The sequence below is a fragment of the Rhipicephalus microplus genome, chromosome X (assembly GCF_043290135.1).
Source record: "Rhipicephalus microplus isolate Deutch F79 chromosome X, USDA_Rmic, whole genome shotgun sequence".
Taxonomy (NCBI): Eukaryota; Metazoa; Arthropoda; class Arachnida; order Ixodida; family Ixodidae; genus Rhipicephalus; species Rhipicephalus microplus.
In genome coordinates, this window is record NC_134710.1 from 494802879 (window position 1) to 494825261 (window position 22383).

At 46.6% G+C, this 22383-nt stretch overlaps 1 protein-coding gene across 1 annotated transcript in view; it reads left to right on the forward strand.

The window, feature by feature from the left end:
• The window catches only part of LOC142775544 (whirlin-like), a 116746-nt gene that overhangs the window by 6628 nt on the left and 87735 nt on the right, over positions 1 to 22383 (forward strand). The window contains exon 3 of the mRNA XM_075877003.1: positions 9184 to 9343. Within this exon, the coding sequence (XP_075733118.1) occupies positions 9184 to 9343 (160 nt within the window). The remainder of the gene's footprint in view (positions 1 to 9183; positions 9344 to 22383) is intronic.

The window sequence follows — 22383 nt, forward strand, 5'->3', positions numbered from 1 at the left end:
AGCTGGAATCAAACCCAAGCATTCTGCATGGCAGTGAAGCATCTTACCGCAGAGCTACGCCATGTCTCGGAACTTTTTTTGATTTGACGCTAATCTTCGTGAAGCGTCAATAGTGGTTACAGTGGTGCCTACCCAATTTTATAAACATTAAATATCCACTCTTTTCATACAGCCGTCACGTCGGGTTTATGTCAACGATGCTTAGTTACTATGCGAATAAGTTGGTTTATGTAGAAGTGTCGAGGGCCAGCATCCTCGCGAGCATCAGCGCTTCGTATCAGCTTCTGATGTTGCTAATACGAATGTTCCAGTTGGAATCGTTGTTAGACTACAAACAACTGATTGTGTAAACATCTGCAACTATTCAACATATGTCTGCGCGTGAAACATTTGTACACAGATTAGCGCCATTTTGTGACGTTTCGCTCAATAAAGAAGTCGCAACACTGTCACCTTATCTCCGCATGCTTCGCATAACATCAATTCCCAGGTACGCGGGATATGAAGAATTTTCGCCTGTTTACGCGCTGTAAATCCCACTATGTTCGAGTACAAACTCTTCCAATTTTGTTTTTTTATTGCGATAGCGATTGTATGCACACCCTCGGCTGGATTCCGCCACCGCCGCCGGCGTGGGCGTCCATGTCATGCACTGTATATACACGAAAACGCAAGAAAGGAAAAAAATGCTGAAAAGGACTCCGGGGTGCGGAATCGAACGTGCGACCTCCACGTCGTGAATGTGAGGCGTTAACTACTGAGGCACTGAGGGGTACCTTTTTGATCGTTGAAAAGGCAAACTATTTATATTTACCACTCACCGCTGTTGGGGGGGCATTTCGGAAGAGGGGGAGGGGGCGACTATGGTGTTGTCAGCATTACCAGCAAGATGGCACAATGAGCCCGCGGCGGCTCTCATCTTTGACGCGTACCTTAGCCCGCCGAGAGGAGGGAAGTGGGCGATCTCTCGCGCGCTTTTATCTCCTGGTGAGGAGAATCATACGTCTCGGTTCGCGTTGGGCTTGCACTGGAACAATTCTGCTGTAGTTAAGGGGTGCACACAGGTCACTTCAATCGTTGCACAGTCTCCGTTTGCGAAAATTGCACGCTTTTCAGACACAGCGAACTTACAGATTAGACGTTTATTCGCGTTCATCTGTACCTGTGAATACGTTTGGTGCGTTATTCGTGTGTTACAAACGCGGGGCACGTTTATCTGCTTGATACTCTGCGCATGACCTTCCAATTTGTTGATATCGTGGTCGTTGATTCGCCTTTGCGGCAAAACTGTGATTTTTTTTTTAAAGAACGTCTCGCCACTTCGAGCTAAGTACCTTCTAGTGGTGCCTTCAGCTTTGCAACCATGCTTCCTCCAGGCCCTACGCAATGATCCGACGGCAGGAAAATTTGCTGTTTCCCGTACGCTCGCCAGGATACAAAAAGGCACTACTCACCACACCTTACCGCGGACAACACTCGTTACGTGAGGACATGCCGAGACTGTAAACGACGGAAGACACCACCCACAAGGCCAGCAGGCTTCCTCCAGCCGATCAACTCTGTCCTGCGTTCAATACAAAAGATCGGGATAGACCTCGTGGGGCCATCTGCAACGTTGACTTGTGAAAATAAAAGGATCATCTTGCCTACTGACTACCTCACCCGCTATGCCGAAACAAGAGCACTGCCGAAAAGCAGTGCCGCGGAGCTAGCCAAGTACATCGTCGTTCGACATTGCGCCGCAGAGTTTCTCATCACCGACAGAGGTACGGCAATTACTGCTGGCCTGCCTTAGGCAATTTTTAAATACAGCCAGACAAGTTACGGCCGTAAAACCGCATACCACCTACAAACCAATGATCTGACCAAACGTTTAAGGGGAGATGGTACTCGAAGACACTTTTTTATTTCACTCTAGAGCAATGAAACTTGAGCTGTTTATGGAAATTTTTATGCATATTTGTAATATATAATTACTTTTCTTGCAAGTTGTTTACTTTTCGCTCTGTGAAATGACAAAGTGAAAACCTCATCCCTTTTGCCCCCCTCTTTTCATCCTTGAACTTCCGTATTTTTTTACCATTAATAGTTCATAATGTTTGAAATAAAGTGTAGAATGCAAATAACTAATAAGGAAGGATATACAAAATATGTAATGGGCGTGAAAAATAATAGACGTAAAAAGTCCTTATTTCACCAACCCTAGTAAAGGTTTAGATATAATTTTTGTTATACAATAAAATTTGGAAGTTTAAGCTAGATAATTGAATTTACCATACTTTAGACAAAAAATGGGCAAAATTTCTAGCAGATCCAAGCACCATAGTTGCTAAAAAGGAGGGACACATTGAAAAAATGGCGAAATTTGTGTTTGGAGGAAAACGAGTTATTAAGTTAAACTTGAATTTTCATTTATGAAAGGTATCAATAAATATGATGAAATTTGCAGACCAAAAAGAACAATCCTTCTTGTAGTGGCCACTGCGACTAAAATACGCCAGCCCCATGTGTTTGTCCCCCTCGGCTTTTTCGAGCCAATGCCTCACAGACATTTAGCGCACAAAGAGAGCCATGAAACGCTTGCCAAACTTCCGCTCCATCTGGCAGAGCCTTGTGCCAACTGCAAGCTAGAAAGAAGATCGACAGGACTGCGAAATCCAAACTAAATCTAGTGTCATGCCATTTTGCGACCATGTTTGTGCCACATACCGTCGTACATAATGGCAATGTAGTCCCTGCTAAGTTCTCTCATTGCGAGCCCTTTCAACCTTGCAAAATTGGTCCTGTTGTCATCCATTGCCGCATCATGAAGTTTCCGGCTGACGGGTGTGAATGACTTTTGATGCGTTGGTTTTGATTTTGATGCATTGACCGCAAGTTTGGCATTGATCGCAAAATGATTCATATTGGTGTATTGGTCGCAAGTGAAAGCCGCACAACTGCTTCCACTTGCAAGCAATGCTTTTTTCCTTCATAACAGAGATAATTACACGAGGAAAGCATTGTTCGATCAGCTGTGCTGCTTGACAAGACATGGACCCCGCAAATAGGCTTCACAGCACATACAAATACGCAGTGGCCAATGGCGGTTCCTGATCCATACCAGCTGATAACCCAGTCGCGGTGCTCGAAAAACGTCAAGAAGCGTGCTTCTTTTTTGTTATTTCTTGCACCGCGTCAGCGAGGGAAACTGTTGTTGCTTGAAGAGTGAGGCTTGACTCTTCGGCTAACGCCATCAACCATGGCGAGCGGCGGCGCATTATCGGCGGCAAGGTGCTCGAAGACTGCACACTTTGAACATTTAAACGGGCACCTTGTTCTTTTTAAATGCAACTTTAAAGCTTTTCCAGTTAACTCTCGACCTGTATTTTTTTTCCTAACAGTAGAGGTACTAATCTTATCCAAACAGGCAAAAATTAAAAACCGGTAATTTTGAAGAAAACTCGCATTTTTTGACCCACATCTCCCCTTAAATAAGACCACTGCCGACATGCTACCTCAGCGAACTGGGAGCGGAGGCGTAACACAGACACGAAGCAAAAAGGAGGCATACAGCACAAGCACTCAAAGAGGAGGCACAAAGCACGAGCGCTCGTGCTGTGTGCCTCGTCTTTGCTTCGTGTCTGTGTTACTCCCGCGCTCCCAGTTCACTGAAAAAGGATGAATTACCAAACAGCCAACCTTTCCATTCTTTGACATGCTAGCTGTGTATGTCGACGTCAACGACAAGACGTGGAACGCCATCCTTCTATACGTGACCTTCGCAAACAACAAGGCCGTGCAGGCGACGACACAGATGACGCCAAACAAGTTTATCTACGAAAGAAACCCGGCGACGATGCTCGACGCCATGCTACCGAATTTCGCTAACGAAAAAAAAACCTAGGCGTCACTGTCTACCTTCAGCGTGCTGGAGAAGCTCATCAACTTGCCCACCTGCACATTAAGAATAGGCAGGTGACGCATAGCCGCCATTACAAGCTTCGACGAAGCTTCGTGGAATACCAGCCTGGTGACCGAGTTTGGGTGTGAACGCCCATACGCCAGCGTAGACTCAGTATACAGTTATAGTATATCTAGCTTACCGGATTACCTGTCGTACCGTGATAGTGGGAGCAAAGTGCGCATACGCAGATACTTACTTCACCCGTACCACTAGCCGTACGCACGCTATTTTTTTATATTTAACGTCACCGTGTTAGCGTAGGTGTACGTAGTGTACGCAAAGCATGGCGGCGCTCCCGGACGCCTGCTTTGAAGAGAGTTTGGCGTAGTTGTCGAAAGATTCACTTTGTTCGCGGCAAACGACTGTTTAAACTATCTTCGCCGCCTTCAGTTAGCATCGATGACTTAGTATTACTACTGTTTTTGAGATATCGTCCCTCGTCGAATCTGTCTAGGCCTAACTACAAGATTGACGTAAACAAATCGGCAACATGAATATTTTCACGTGTTGTGCGTGGTTCATATTTATTCATACTTTTATTAAAACTACAATAAAATTGTAACATGCTTCGCGTGATGACACAGGCAGACTTTCTCGTTTTTTCTTCCTTTTTACTCTTCTTACTTCTCGACCCTCGAATAGGTGGCGCCGCCATCCCAGCTGGGGCACCTTAACCAGGTAAGCGCTATCGCGCTAAAGTATATCACGCTCTCCGCTACGAATGTTTTCTGCACAGTAACGCCATTCCCTTAACCTCCGCTATCACGCCAAGGGTTATCAATAACTGTCCAGTGAAAAACGTCTGCGATAGTAGATCAGACCGTACAGGAAGTTCTACGTTTCGTCTCACTTGACTACGAAGTCATTTCGACGACATAAGGACCTCTAAACGCTGCCGTGTTCGCCCTGAAGTTGTCCATGTAGTGCGCCTCAAGCCGTTCCATGCGCGCACCTCAGGAATGTTATTGTTTGTCGTTGCTGTGCTTTATTGCTCGTACTTATTTTCTATGTTTTTCATTATTGTGCTTTCGTCTTTTGATAAATAATCAGCAGAATGCCTTTTTAGGAGGGGGGCAATGCCACATTCCCTCCTCAAGTTTTGTTACTGCCCCCTTTCACTGTCAGTAATTTCAGCGCAAACAACGCCTGACGTGCTCAAGAAGCTTTAGATCAGCTTGTTAGGATTACACCCACTTCGTGAACAGTACAGATTATTCCGGAACCTACGTCACCGCTAGCGCTAACGAAAGAACATTCAATGTCAAGTGTATAAATGCCTACGCGCTTCGCCCTTCTCTGTTTATAGACGGCCAATGCTAATCGATGCCATCAATGCCAGTGGGAATCCCTGTAATCTAACCTTCAGTTTGGGCACCACAAATTCAGCCGAACAAACAATTCCATCGTGTAATTACAGTCTACGTCCTTCGTGCATGTCAATACTTCGTGACAATAACAATGGCTATGGTTGAAGATACCTTAGCCACGCACTAGACCACCGCCTCGCCGCGGTGGTCTAGTGGCTAAGGTACTCGGCTGCAACCCGCAGGTCGAGATATCAGGTCCCGGCGGCTACGGCTCTGTTTTCAGTGAAGGCGAAAATGCTGTATGCCTATGTGCTTCGATTTGGGCGCTCGTTAAGGAACCCCAGGTGTTCAAAATTTCCAGAGCCCTCCACTACGGCGTGTCTCATAATCATATAGTGGTTTTGGTATGTTAAACTTCACATATCAGTAAATCCGTATCTATCTCCCATCTCTTGAGAAGAGATCTTCTTGATTCCCAGAGATGAAGGAGGTGCGTGTGAAAAGCTCGTACGTCCTCATTCAGCTGTATTTTTTATGTGTGTGTGTCGGCCATGTCGAAGAGCTTTCTCAACGGTATATCGGAATCAACTCGGCTGTTATTTTAGCCGTGCCGATCGTCTTGGGCTTGCGAGTTTGAGCTACGGTTAATTGAATGTTGTGATGTTCGTTTTCCCCAAGGTTTTATGGGGAGGCTCCGCTCTGCTGAACGCACATTTAACTTGGAGTGAAATCGGGCTTGGCGTCTTTGGCGGCACAATTCAATACCCTTTTTGTCTGAAGTGGATTGTTCCTCAGAGATAGTCTGAGCTGCTGAGCCATGTCATGTGCTTGAATGCTTTCTTTGTGGTGGTATGGTAGTTCCAAGAAGTGTGAGGGGCATTAAAGTCTCTCATTATAACTTGTCAACCATCGGCACGATTCTTCAGTTCTCGTGCAAAGAGGTCAAATTCTGGCAGTTTGTTGGGGGGCTGTACATGCTCGCAACAATGAGTCTCCTATGTGATTTCTTTTCCGGTGTTACTTCTATCATGGTGCGCTGGAAAATAGGGGCGAGAGTAAGGCAATTTCTTGTTTCAAGCATTGCATCCAGTCTATCTTGCTCGCGGTAACCTCATCTGTGGCCAAGTTTTCTTTGATATGGTCGCAGTCGGCTTACCCACGCTGCTGCGAACCATACTCATGCGAATGCATCGCGATACATATGTGCGAATAATGATTCGGGGGATTTATTTTGCTAAATGTTAGGACTAAATAACATTTCATTTTATGTCCTGTACCCCTAACTTAGCGTATCTGCAGAAGACAACCCACTCGTATATAGGCGATTACCCGGCCGATTCACACCGTTGCTTTCTTGCATTCACAAAATAAACACAAAGTTTGAAGCTGCACGTTTATTGTAAACACACAATATTGTCCGTATTGAAGCTGCTAGTGGCCATTGGGCGCCCTACAAGCGAGTATCGCAGCACGTTTGATCTTAATGGGTACAAAAGTTTTGTTTTTCGTACTGGTATATCACCTGGTGGAGGCTCTGCCTCCTGGCGCATCAGACCTAGACTCACGTAGCTCCGCTCTCTCTAGCCCGGTTCAGTTGCACATGCGTGAGGGGGACAAACCTTGCAAGGAGGATTCATGTGCTTTTCCTCACTTCCGGCTTCACAAAATGTTACTTAACAGCCTCTCCTCAGTATTATTTCCTCCACGACACACTAGATGACGTGCTGCCATTACAGGAGGCGCACACCACTCTTGGCACGTGCGCGTCCTTTCTTTTCGGTGGTAGCTCACAAAGTGGACGCTCTTCGTTAGCGCTACACCACATAAACGCTTCAAAAAGCCAAGAAAGCTGCGCGGCGGGATTGCAACGTAGCAGCAGCCTGGGCTTGCCGCCAACCCCTTGCGGTGACAGCTCGGGATATCTGTTTTCATGACTCATTCATACCCAGAACTTCTGTCAGTTGGAATGATCTTCCCATGATATCACTTATATAACTGATAATAACATGTTTCGTAAAACTATTATTCTTCTCTAAATGTTTGTATATATATATATATATATATATATATATATATATATATATATGTTTGTGTATATGTAGTACATATGTGTGTATATATAGGCCTATTATTGTTAGTATAACTTTTTCGTTATCGAATTGTTGTCATTTATGCCTACTTTATTTCACTTACTTTTCTGCTGTGAGTTTTTTTTCCTTGCTGTTTTCCATTGCTTCCGTTATGTATATCTCCACTCCCCTCTGTATTGCCCTCGGGCCCTGAGGGTACAAAAAATGAATAAATAAATATATATAGCAGCGTTGTCCCGTATATGTATGATGGTAGGAGATATGTACGGATGTCTCGCGTGTTACCCGATCCTCTCCGAGCAAGCTCCTTTATTCTTATTCACTTTGTTAATATGGCGGTGATATTTGAGATGTGAAGCATGTTATGGAAGTGTCTGTGTCCATCGCTCACTACCTGTAGTGGCGTCCACAACCACTGCGCATGCGTGTACCCTCCCCTTTATCTCTTATCCAACGCTTAGCCTCTCTATCCCCTTTCATGGCGTTTACACCATCACAGCACATGCACGTGCACTCCACCATTTCTCTTGTCCTACTCTCCCCCTTCTCATGGCGTACGACCACACTCCCACAGTGCATGCGCGTCCCGCTCTCTCTCTTCCAAGTGCTCCCCCTCTCTCGCCTCTGGGAATCCTCTACTGAGGAGCACGCACGACTGCTGGTGCAACAGCTGCAATTTCTGCAAGGGTGCTATTGTAGTTTCGGGGTATTAAATGGCGGTGCGCATGCGCCTCATTTTCTCCTGCGCAACGCCGAGATAAGCGCCAGCGTCAACAATGCTGCCAGTGTCAGCGTTAGTGGCAGCACAATTCTCAATAAAGTATACTATCTGCTGCGCAAGCCAACCATGCCCATTTTTCTTAGGCTGGTGGTACGCATGTGGCCACTCCATTATAAAGGGGACGCTGATAGCATCGATTCATTCGTCGTCCATCTATACAAAAGCTGCATAGCATTCGAATGGTAACAGCTATTCAGACTTCAGTTTAACCATGATTGTGTGATGCTTAACGTATCCAGTGAGATGGAAAATAGGCCAACACCCTGTCCAAAAAGAAGAAGAAAGCAAAAAATTGAAAACTGTTACCATTTGCCTGCAAAGGCAAGACCTAGAAGTGAATGACTTGAAACGACACGATGCGCTGTGAGATATGACTGCTCCTTCAAGCTTTTTCACGCTTTTTAAATGAACTTGTTTGAGGCATAAAGAACATATTGTGAAGCACCGAAAAATTTTGCCTGGCGCTTTTTTCTTCGGTCAAACGGTTCGCGATTTCAGAGATTTAGCTCACCGATCTGGCGAGCTCTGCGGAGCGCAATCCACCCACACAAAATTAAAAATATTAAAGCGTTGTTAAAATTTGTTGTTCATACTATTTGCAGACGAAGATTAACTTTACGAAGGAAAAACCAAGGTACATAGAAGCTAGATGGGTGGGGCCTCGTGTCAAAGGCTCCACTGATTTGGGCCGCTAGCCGCAAATAGTCTTTAAGCGCTAGTTGCCCCTCCGGACTCGAGCTAGCGGGGAGCACCATCCACTTTTCTAAAGAGGTTTATTTTTAATACTAACGCTGTAAGCGGATAAACTTATTTGGCCTTTTTTGTGACCCAATGAGAAATGGTAGAGGGTTGTTGGCGAGTCGTCACAAATTGCACCCGTAATTACTTGGAAAAATTTTGTGCCATCGTAAAAAAATTGAATAGATCTCTCCTTGAATTCAACAGATGTCTATGGCGTCTTCCTTTTTTAAGGAATCTTTGAACTGTTTTTTCCACTCAGTAAGAAACAGGATGCAACACAAAGAATGGACAGAAAACAAACATTGATGTTTCGTGCAGTGCGCGCATCTCGCTGGCGTACTATCGGAACGAGTACGAGACACGCGCCATGACGGTGGATGCCCTGGTTGCGGTGCTGCTGGAGCTTCTGGACACGCCGCACAAGTACGCGCTGCTGGGTCACCTGAGAAGCTCCATTCGACCGGAGGATCTCGACAAGGTAACCGTTCGCGCGTGTTGGAAGATTAAGTTGTCTCGCAGTGGAGAAATACAACCATGTAAACCGCTATGCCACGATTCTGGCTCTGTCTGGTGTTGACCTTCTTCACGGATCTAAATAGGTCAGGAGCGTTGTATGAAAAAAGCAGTCATCTAGCTTCTGGTCCGGAATCTCCATTGTGGTTCATGTGCGATTGTATGTAGTGCTCGCCTGTACAGAACGAGGGCTCTAACGAGTTTCTTTTCCTGCAGCACCAAATTTACCGTCTTGATCCGCTAAATGTATAATACACATCGTGACACGTTTTAAGGTGCACCCTAGTTTTAGTGCTCCCTATTGTTTCTCGTACAAATGGTATCCATCAGCATAAATTCTAAACCCAGCATAGAGACAGCAAGACGCCATGTACACAGCAGATCCTTTCGGTGAAGTTTATTGAATCACGTTAAGTATGGAACATCCCGGTGGTGTTGTGGTTACGGTGCTCGCTTGCTAACTCGAACGTCACGAGTTCGATCCCGGCTCTGCCGGTCGCATTTCGATAGAGGCGAAATGGTAGAGGCCCGTGTGTTGTTAGATATGTGTGTTCGTTATAAAACACGAGGTAGTCCGTATTCGGAGCCCTCTTCACTACAGCGTACTTCATAATCCTATTGTGGTTTTGGGACGTCAAACCTCAACAATCAACAATATATAACATGGTATGTTTTTTCGCGTTAGATGCAAATATTATTATTCTTGAAAGTTATATAATGCTGCAGCATGAGTGGTGCCCGACAGAATGACAGCTCATATTATAGCTTGCATCTGAAAGTTCATGCATGAATTGACGTGACTTGGTAACATGGGTGCGTCGTGTGTGCATCATAGCACGCAGTGCGGCTGTAAAATGGGAAAACCAGCAGGCAAACTCAGGAAGTACACACTTTGCATAAAAATAAAAAAATTGGCAGATCCCCCGTACTGTTGCAATCAATGATATGCGAAACACGAATGAGGAAGGTTGATATGTCACTTTAAAATCAGTTCAACATTACGAGGCACACAGATGGAGTACACAGTAAACACAAGCCCCGCCATGGTGGTCTAATGGTTAAGGTACTCGGCTGCTGACCCGCAGGTCGCGGGATTGAATCCCAGCTCCGGCGGCTGCATTTTCGATGGAGGCGGAAATGTTGTAGGCCCGTGTGCTTGGATTTGGGTGCACGTTGAAGAACCCCAGGTGGTCGAAATTTCCGGAGCCCTCCACTACGGCGTCTCTCATAATCATATGGTGGTTTTCGGACGTTAAACGCCACAAATCAATCAATTACAGTAAACACAAATAGCAATGTTATGCGCGCTCAGGTATCTAGACAAGACTCAAGTATAATGTCTAGGGTCGCGTAACGTTGATATCAGGAACGCGAAAGCCTCCTATACCAGCACCAGCAGAATTAGGCTTGTATATTACTTCGTACATGAGTTTTATGTCAATATTATCGTGGTTGCGCATAGCAATTTCGTTCGTCGTTCATTTACGTCACCTAATACCAAATTTGGTACATGTGAGCTTAGCGAAACGGCCGCGAGAGCGTTATGAGCGTAGAATGTTATCATGTTTTACATGACACGCATATCATGATTATTATGTTTAGATGTGTCATTTACGTGCGTCATCCGTTCCCGTCACGAAATACCAAACTTGGTACATGAACTTAGCAAAATCACCGCGAGCGCGTCGTGAGCGTGACATGTAGTAATGGTCGTACATGACACGCATATCATATATATTGTGTTTACACGAGACATATGACCTTCGTCATCCATTCAAATCACGTAATACGAAATTTGGTATATTCGAAGCTTGCGAAATGACCTCGCATTTTCGTGGTGGTCTGGTGGCTAAGGTACTCGGCTACTGACTCGCAGGTCGCGGGATTGAATCCTGGCTGTGAAGGCTGAATTTTCGATAAAGGTGAAAATGCTGTAGGCCTGTGTGCTCAGATTTGGGCGCACGGTAAAAAAACCACAGGTGGTTGAAGTTTTCGGAGCCCTCCCCTACGGCGGCTCTCATAATCATATGGTGGTTTCGAAACGTTAAATCCCACATATCAATCAATCATCAATCAAAATGACCGCGAGCACACATGAAAGAAACAAAGCGTATGGCATGTAGCCTGGACTTACATGGCATGCATGTCATGGTTTTTACTTTAGGCCATGTTGCTTATGCTCACCATTAAGTCACGTCATACCATACCAGTTTTGCAATATATGATGTGAATGAAACAACGGCAATAGCAGCAAGATCATGACATGTAAACCATTATATTCATGACATATATATCATGATTTACATGTTATGACTAGTCCCTTTCGCTCTAAATACTCCCATAAAAATTTTAGTATATGTCCCATCATCATATCATCGAAACAGCCAGGAAAGCTATAAGCCGTAAGCGGGTACATAGATAAATAGATACGCTCAAAGTCACTGAAGTTCGCCTAGAAATGCTTCGCATTTAACATTCCAAAATTCCCTTTTGTAGGCTCATACAAAATATAAAGCAAACAACTGGAAAGAGCTTGCAAGTGAATGCAGAATCGTACTGGTTGCTTTATTGTCGATGGAAGCTGCTTCGTATTCCATATGTGTATGAGAGGTTAGGCTTTGCATGCTTTGTGCTGTCGAGTGCCCTGCGCGTGTTTCCGCTCTGGCCAGGGGCTGTCGTTCAAGTGACGCGTCAATCACATTTCTCTTTTTCCTATGGGGTGCTCGTTGCATGGTTAAATACATACACGCTCCTGTAGCTGCCACTGGAGCTGGCAGCTGAAAATATGCTGTTTAGCTATCTCCCTTCACACACACACACACACACACACACACACACACACACACACACACACACACATATATATATATATATATATATATATATATATATAAAGGTGGCGCTGACTGACACTCTCACGCTTAATTCACATATAAACCACATAAAGTGGCTGGGGCGATAGCTGTCGTGGTAGCTCAGTGGTAGAGGATCGAACGCGTCATTCGAAGGTCGCAGGTACGGATCCTGCCCACGGCAAGTTATTATTTCACCCACTTTTCTTCATATTTACATTACAATTTGGTCTAATATTGTTACGGGGAATAAAGTATACACTGGCGAGCAAATGCGTACTGGCGAATATACTGGCGAGCTAATGCGTACAACGCTGCTGCAGTCCGAGCACGTTCACGTTCAGCACTTCGTCGTCGTCATCCTCAGGCATCTACTTAGCCCGTGAGATTACCTGCCGGCGGCCGAAGCACCGTCCCGGTGCGATCAATTCTCGAGGCGTGAGTAGTAAGGTTTAAGCCGTGAGACGTGCACTATATCGGTCGAGACTGAAGCTGGTACTGACGTGGTATGGAATGGAGCTATCTCATAGGTCACACTGGTGACCTTGCGTATGACGCGGTAGGGGCCAACGTAACGGGACATTAGTTTTTAGCAGAGACCAGCACGACGTGATGGTAACCACAGCAAGACGAGTGACCCTGGAGAGTACTGTACGTTGCGGTGCCAGCGATCGTAAGCACTCTTTTGGTTAATCTGCGAGACACATAAACAATCCCGGGCGACTTGGTGGGCGATGTCAGCTCGGGCCAGGGCATCACGAGCATAAGCAGTCGATGAGGGGGCGTCAGATTGGAGCATGGTGTCCATGGGCAAAGGCGGGTCATAACTAAACAGTACGTAAAAAGGGGAAAATCCAGCCGTACCATGACGTGAACTGTTGTATGCGAAGGTAACGAAAGGTAAGTGGATGTCCCAATCTTTGTGATCTTTGGAGACGTACAGCGCTAACATATTCGTCAAGGTACGGTTGAGGCGTTCCGTGAGGCCGTCGGTTTGCGGATGGTACGCTGTAGTGAACTTGTGGTGGGCAGAGCAGGATTGCAGGAGCTCGTCGACTACTTTAGATAGAAAACAGCTGACGCGGTCGGTGATCAACTGACGAGGAGCACCATGACGCAGAATGATGCCATGAAGAAGGAAATCGGCTACATCAGTAGCGCAGCTGGTGGGGAGTGCGCGTGTAACGGCATACCGCGTTGCGTAGTCGGTAGCAATAGCAATTCACTTATTACCGGTGGCCGACACGGGAAAAGGTCGTGGAAGATCGAGGCCGACTCGGAAAAATGGCTCATCTGGTACTTCAATGGGCTGGAGGGTACGAGCAGGTCTCAGAGCAGGTGTCTTGCGGCGCTGGCAGAGGTCGCATGCCGCAACGTACTGTCGCACAGAATGGTAAAGGCCAGGCCAAAAGAATCGGCGGCGAATGCGGTAATACGTACGTGACACCCCTAGGTGTCCAGCGGAGAAGGCATCATGCAGCTGGGCCAAAACGTCTGAGTGAAGATGCACAGGAACAACGAGTAAAAGCTCAGCACCATCAGGGTGGGCGTTGTAGCGGTGCAAGATGTCGTTGTGAAGAACGAACAGTTGTAAGGAGTGGTCAGGGGGGGGGGAGAGTGCAGACCATTGATAATAGCACGCAAAGAGGGGTCGCGGCGTTGTTAAGCAGCTATGTCGGTGAAGTCGGTAATTGAAAGAACGAGGGCCTATTGCTCATCTTCTCTCGTGTCAGGGGGATCGACTGGGTAACAGGACAAGCAGTCGGCATCCTTGTGAAGTTGTCCAGATTTATAGGATACGGAAAAAGTGTACTCTTGTAAGCGCAGCGCCCAGCGACCAAGGCGTCCTGTAGGGTCCTTGAGTGAGGAGAGCCAGCAAAGCACATGGTGGTCCGTAATAACTGAGAATGGTCGGCCATACAGGTATGGCCGGAATTTCGCAATGGCCCAGACGAGAGCTAAGCACTCGCGTTCTGTGATGGAATAATTTTGTTCCGAGCGCGACAACAGTCGGCTTGCATACGCGACCACGCGGTGCATGCCTTTTTGCAGCTGCGCGAGCACTGCGCCTATGCTGTGGCCACTGGCGTCAGTACAAAGCTACGTGGCGGCAGATGGCTCGAAGTGTGCTAGGACTGGTGGATTGGTGAGAATGTCAACTAGCGACGAGAAGGCGTTTGCTTGCTGTTGGCCCCAGGTGAATGCGACATCCGTTTTGAGGAGGCAGGTTAGAGGACGGGCCACTTCAGCAAACTTCTCGACAAAACAACGGAAATAGGAGCACAGTCCCAGAAAACTTCGGACGTCCTTGGCTGAGCGGGGTGTCGGGAAGTCGCGAACTGCTCGGACTTTCGCAGGGTCTGGTTGAACGCCCGCAGCGTTAACAAGATGGCCGAGTACGCAGATTTGGCGTTGCCCAAAGCGGCATTTGGACGAGTTAAGTTGCAAGTTGGCACGTCGAAAAACATCAAGCACTGTGGACAGACGGTTAAGATGGTCGTTGAAAGTGGTCGAAAAATCAATAACGTCGTCAAGATAGCAGAGGCAGATGGTCCACTTCATGCCTCGAAGGAGAGAGTCCATCATGCGCTCAAATGTCGCGGGGGCATTGCATGATCCAAAAAGCATCATCTTGAACTGATAAAGTCCATCAGGAGTCACGAAGGCCGTCTTATTTCTGTCTTTGTCGTCCACAGCAATCTGCCAGTAGCCTGAGCGAAGGTCTATTGAAGAGAAATATTTGGCACCGTGCAAGCAATTGAGTGCATCATCTATGCGCGGTAGGGGATAGACATCTTTCTTCGTAATATAGTTGAGATGGCGGTAATCAACAGCGAATCTCCAGCTATTGTCCTTCTTTTTATTAAGTACAACGGGTGAGAACCAGGGACTAGATGAGGGTTGGATTATGCCCTTATCAAGCATTTTATCGACTTCTCGCTGTATAATAGCACGCTCCGGGGCTGACACACGGTAGGGTCGTCGGCGAATGGGTCGAGCGTCACCGGTGTCGATGCGATGAGTTACCACGGATGTCTGGCCCAAATTACGGTCGCCGAAGTCAAAGATGTCCTGATAAGAAGCAAGCACACGGCAGAAAGCAGAGACTTGTTCAGAGGTGAGCTTGTCAGATAGCATTGGCTTGAAAAGGTCAGAACAGGAACGTGACGAGAACGACGTTGATGAAAATCGGGTGGCGAATCGGTGGTTAGAGCGGAAACTGTGTGGTCAACCAGTGGTGTAAGATGCGCAAGTGACATGCCGCGAGGAATAACTTGCACTGAGAGGCCGAAATTGAGGACGGGAAATGAAGTTCGGTTGTCCTTAACGGTAACCACCGTGTTGGGGAGTGCAACATTGCGTGTCAAGGTGACGTCAGAAATTGGGGCAGCAGCATAATCACCATCGGGTACCGCCGGATATGGCAAGAGTTGGACTTGGACTGCGGCTTGTGGCGGAAGTCTGAGGAAATCGACAAAGCGTAGACGAGGTGGGCTGGTAGAGACGGTCTCCGAAAAGGATGGTAGTTCGAGCCGAAGAAGACCTTTGGAACAGTCAATGAGCGCAGCGTGTGAAGTGAGAAACTCGAGTCCAAGGATGAGGTCATGAGGGCAATTTTCCAGTACAGCGAACAGAACTGAAGTTTGATGCTCAGAAATTGTTAATCGCGCAGTGCACATTCCAAGCACAGCAGGAGTACTCGCATCCGCTGTACGAACGGTAGGTGCAATCGCAGGCGTCAGAACTTTTTAGAGGCGGCGGCGGAGGTCTGAGCTCATCAGATATTTGTGCACCGGTATCAACAGGAGCAGTTATAGGTAAACCATCAACGAGAATTGTAAGAAGGTTACACCGCTGGTCGGGAGTAATCAGAGGATTTGCAGTCCGAGTCGTGTATGCAGCGTCACCTCCGAGGGCTGCACCAGCTAGTTTTCCGAGCAATGGTCGTAGGGAGACCGAGAACGGCGGGGTTGGGGCGAGCGGGACTGACGACGCACGGGTGATGGCGAGCGGCTGTTCCGACGTTCTGGATTTTGCTCTGCACTTGTCTCAGCACGGTAGGACGGGGCATAGGGTGCACGTTCAGAGCGAGGCCGCCAATCACAGAAGCTCGGTCGAGGTGATGAGGTCCAAAGGCTGCGGCAATGGCGAGCGATGTGTTCTATCCGATGGCACGTGAAACATATGGGCCGATCATCATGAGTGCGCCATTCAGCTGGGTTTCGTCGTGGCGCGAACGTGCGGTTCGGAGTGGGAGCCGCAACGACTGGAGCCGAGCTGGAAGTAGCAGGGGCATTTTTATGATGTGGCAAAATGCCCATATTCGCGATCTCTTGGCGAACCACGGCCTGTCACATTGAAACAGCATCGAGGTTGTGTCCCGGCGCGCTGACGCTAGACATAGCGGGAGCCATAGCCTCGAGTTCCCGACGGACTATTCTGGTGACGTTTTCTGGCGCTGGTGGTTGGTGTAGTGTGGGCAAATCTTCGCAAGAGGACGTAGCCACCGTGTTGGGAAGGCAGTCAAATTGGTGAACTATGCGCCAACTTTTTGCCTGTTCGAAGCGACGACATGCTTCGATGACCGACTCCACCGTCGAGCAGTCCTTGCACAGGAGAAAATTGAAGGCGTCATCCGCAATTCCTTCCAGGATGTGTTCGACTTTATCCTCGTCGAGCATGTCCTTGTCGACCTTGCGGCACAAAGTCAACACGTCCTGGATGTACGCGATGTACGGCTCTGTGGATGTCTGGGCACGAGTCGCAAGCTCTTTCTTTGCGGCCACTTGACGTCCGATGGGTTTTCCAAATAGATAGCGCAATTTCTGCTTACAGACGTCCCAGCTAGTCAAGTCTTCTTGATGTGTCTCGTACCAGAGTTTTGCCGTGCCATGCAAGTAGAAGATGATGTTCGCGAACATAGGCGTCAGATCCCAATGGTTGCTGCTGCTGACGCGCTCATATTGAACCAGCCCGTCATCGACGTCTATGCCACTTGTGCCGTTGAATGGGCCTGGGTTACGAGGTTGCACCACAAGGATTGGCTGCGGGGCTGACGGATCTTGTTGACATTGAGTAGCCTGGTCAGTTATCGTGGTAGCTGATAGCGCCGTCCGCTGCGAAGATCCAGCTCGCTGGGCTGTATAGCGAGTGTATCCCGCACCTTCCACCAATGATGTTACGGGGAATAAAGTATACACTGGCGAGCAAATGCGTACTGGCGAATATACTGGTGAGCTAATGCGTACAACGCTGCTGCAGTCCGAGCACATTCACGTTCAGCACTTCGTCATCGTCATCCTCAGGCATCTACTTAGCCCGTGACAATATCTCCCCCTATACTTTCCTTGGCATTACTGTCTGTTAGATCTCATTATTATTGTGTAGCAACACGGAAAAACGAGCCCTTAGGTATACACTTCTTTCCTTATATATATATATATATATATATATATATATATATATATATATATATATATATATACATATATATATATATATATATATATATATATATATATATATATATATATATATATATATATATATATATATATATATATATATATATATATATATATATATTAGTATTTAAATTTACCGTACTTGACCGTTCTCACTTTTACATAAATGCCATCGTGAAAGAAACGCTTCTGCTAGTCTGCTAGTCATGCTTGGTGAAACCTTCCTGCGTCTTTCAGAGTGGTGGAGGTGATGGGTCAAGATCTGAACGTCCTGTTACGTTCATATCCCACTGGGAGCCACAATCTGGTAGCCGCTTGCGCCCGGCCAACCCCACAGCTATGCAGACAACTGAACCAACACCTAGCCCTAACCCTTTAGCAGCAATGCCTGCCGCTGCCCTCCCTTCGCTCATTGTCTCCAGCTCTCAGCGCGAACCACCCATGTTCGCGCGTCTCCGCGGTGGTTACTTCGAGGACTGGCTGGACCTTTACACCCTTCAGTTCCGTCAGTAGGTCTACCGAAGCGGAGAAATTGAGCTATCTCCCATTCTGTCATCGACACGTAGCCAAAACGTGGTATTTCAACGACGAAACACACTTCGTTGTTTGGTTGACCTTTGCCACGAAACATCGACAAATCTTCGGATGCTCGTCAGGTCGCTCCGAAATCCCAAAACAGAAGCTGGCAACGTGTGATCAACATCCATACAAGACATATACACTTCGTATATTGAGGATGTTTTGGCCTTCTGTCCCCGTGCAAACAGCAATATTGATACGTGTGATGATGGAAGGCTAGCGCATTTACCGCACCTGAAAAGAATCGGCACAATTGCATTCAACGGTTTGGCTGTTAACAGTTCCACTACTGTTGAAAACATCATTTTGACACGCCGACGCCTTGATCAGTTGCAATTGCTTCACCTTCAACAAGACAGCGATTCTCGCTTTATGCCTCTTTCCGATACGAAAGCGCTAATCCACGCGATCATCCGGGAAGAACTTCGAGACCTGGAACAGCAGCGGTCCATTACCGTCTCAACTCCATCCGCGCCGTTCGTCCTGCGGAATTTTGTGTAGCAGGAGCTCGTGGCCATGACAACGCCGACAGCGCCGGTCACTCCAGTAGCACGCCCACTGCCCGCATACGCTGATGTGGCCTCTATGACGACACCGACAGCATCGGTTGATCAACCACTGATTCCCACATATGTGGATATAGTTGCAATGCCGCCTTCTTCGGTCATATCTCGGCTAACTAATATAACTTGTGGTCATATGGCTTATGTACGAGGTGGAGTACCTGAGCCACCCTCTCATCCTTAGTGGCGTTCTTCTCGTCTTGTTTGTTTTTACTGAGGTATCCAAAACCACAAATTTTGTTACTGCCACCGCCGCCAGATGGTTGAGCGATGAGGCTACGCTGAGTTCGACCGAGACCAGTTTCGAAGACTTGATTATCGTTGTAGAGACTCCTACCCGTTCACGCAGCACTGGTCTCCGTCTTCTCCCGCGTCCCCGCGTCAACATCAATCCTACCGCTCCTCCAGACGATTCTTTCCATCACCCTTACGCTGCTCGGCATCCCCGCTTCGCCCCCTTTCTCGCACTGTTGAATCATATTCGGAAAACTAAGGATTGCAGTTTTTGGAGGGAAAACTGCGTCCTGTCGATGATAAAAAACACCTCCCGATTTCCCGGCCAACCTTTTGTCAGTGACTATTGAAGGTGTTTCTGTGCAAGTGCTTATTGATACCGGTGCCACTACTTCTGTTATACGTAGTGACTTGTGCTCGGGGCTCCGTGAATTCAGAACCCCTTATGTAGGATATGTGTTGAGCAGCGCAAATAACGTACTCATCTAACCTGATGCACAGTGTTCAGCTCACGTTTCCATCTACAGCTTAAGTCACCACATCAATATCATTGTTCTAGGCACGTGCGTTCATGAACTTATCTTGGGCTTGGACTTTGTATATTCTGCCTCTGCTGCTTGTATCATGTAAATAACACGTCGTTCATATCACTGATACATTTATAGACCTCTGTCAGACACGCCTTTATTTATCTTCAACTTTGCTGTTACTGAAGACTGTAATTAGCGCTCTGGTCATAAACACGTGGTGGCTGTTGCATCTAGGTAAGTAGCCTATGGTGACGCCCTAGATGCTATTGATCCTCCCTCCACTTCTCGTGGAATTCCCGTCACCTCCTATGTTATCCGGTTGTCCCATGGCCGCAACACAACTGCAGTTGCTATGCGAATATATTTATGGGATCCCTTAAGAACAAATTCTTGTCGAGTCGTTCGCTAAAACCTTTTTATTATAAAAGATTTATTGACGACATATTCATGATTTGGCCACATGGAGAGGAGGAACTTTTGTCTTTTATTTCGGCCTTTAATAATGCTTCCATATCCCTTCCATATCCTTTTCACACATATATTCACCAGAGACCATTAACTTTCTCGATGTCACAGTATGTCTCGATAATGCAAAATTAAGCACCGAACTGTACCGCAAGCCGACTGACAGACAGAGGTATTTACACTTCCGAAGCAGCCCCAAACGGCACTGCAAATTCAACATACCTTAAAGCCAGGCCTTACGTTTCAAGCGAATTTGCTCTGAGCAATCTGACTTTGATAATAACTGTAACCAGCTACGCACTGCACTTCTTAAACAGAAATATCCGCCCAAGTTAGTCGATGACGCAGTAAGGCGTGCCGACGCACAAGACCGTGCAGCACTCTGCATCCCCAAGGAAAATCCTAAAAGTCATTTACAGGTTAACCTTGTTTTAACCCATAATGCATCGGCACCTAACGTCGCATCTATTTTCCGTAAACACCACAACGTAATTATGCAGAGCGGACGCCTTGCGAAAGCGTTTCCAGAACCACTACGTGTTGTGTACAGACGAGGCAAAAATTTGCGAGATTTATTAACTTCCTCAAAAAACCAGAGAGAGCAATAACGTCCAGACGCTTGGTTGCCGTCCTTGTAAAAAGCCCCACTGTAAAGTATGTGCACACATGACCACAACAACACTGGCAGCCAGTACTGCGACGAGCTTCAAGTTCAAAATTAAGGGCAATTTCACTTGTGATACTGCAAATGTCGTATATTTCCTAGAATGCTCAATCTGTAATGTACAATACATAGGTCATACTGAAACTGCTTTTCGATACCGTTTCAATTATCATAAAGCTCATATGCATGCCCTTCCTAACTTACCGATTCCAAGGCATGTCACCGAGACAGGTCATTCATTCAGTAACATGATAGCTACAATACTGGAATCGGGTTTTAAATCACACCATGAACGCGAAGTAAAAGATTGATTGATTGATATGTGGGGTTTAACGTCCCAAAACCACCATATGATTATGAGAGATGCCGTAGTGGAGGGCTACGGAAATTTCGACCACCTGGGGTTCTTTAACGTGGACGCGAAATAAAAGAGCCATTTCTAATTCATAAATTCGAAACACTATCGGCCGGTATGAACGAGAGCCCGGGTACGCTTACTTGCATATTGCCTTAGTAAATCGCTTTTTTGTTTTACTCATTAGTGTATATTCTTTGCACGATGTTGGCCTATTGTCAAATATTACCTACATATTGTAAGTGGCCTTTGTCGCTTCACCAATTTACTCGCATTCATTTTGCTCTGCCTGCTTTTTGGTTTTGTTTATCTCTCTAAACTTCTTTTTCTTTTTTAAAGGCTTACTGAATGTCCTTAGGCTGTGATTATTCCGCAGAACGTATGACCAAGTGAGCTACTGCGTGCGCAGTTTGTTATTTTGCACACCTGTTTCATTCCACACAAGTTGTAGGGTATCCAATACGTGCCAATTGACTATTGTACAATAATACGCGTTTTCAGTTGTATATGCACTATATCCACGTACCTTTAGGGATATACAATCTTGTTTCTTAAACTACTGATAATGACTTAGCCGTGTGATACGCAAAGTAGCTGCTTATATATGTGCCCTGTGTGCCATCTGTAACCATTCACTCCGATGAAGGCAGGCCCACCTGCCGAAACGTTAGTAAAGCTTGTGTTTTCACAGGTTTGTCGACCTCTTTTTCTACCGTATATATATATATATATATATATATATATATATATATATATTATGAAGTCTTGGCTTGGAAGACCTTTATTAGGCCCGAGGAACCGGCAGCCGACAGCTGAGATGAACGAACCAAGATGAGATGATGCTACATGACAACGATGAGGATGCATGAGCAACACATGATAATGATGATAATGTACAGATGAAGAGGATTGGTATACTAAATGCTCACACTAATTCCCCCTCGTGAAAGCGGCCAGCCTGGCCGCGGCAAGTCAAGGGGACAAAGAACGTCGCATGAAGGGCTTTATAAGGGAGACATGGACGACCTCAATAGTTCGATAACGGCAGTCTGCTGGGGCTACAAGTGGCGTCACGCGATAATTCACTGGTGAAGTTTCTTCAAGAACTTTGTACGGCCCGATAAACCGTGGCTGGAATTTGTCGCACAAACCAGGTGTGCGAATAGGTGTCAAAAGGAGCACTTCATCTCCAAGTTGAAAGGATACAGCACGATGCGATTCATCATAAACCAGCTTTCTGTCTTGCTGTCGGGCTTCAGTGTTTATACGAGCCCGTTGGCGGCTCTCTGCGAGCCGTA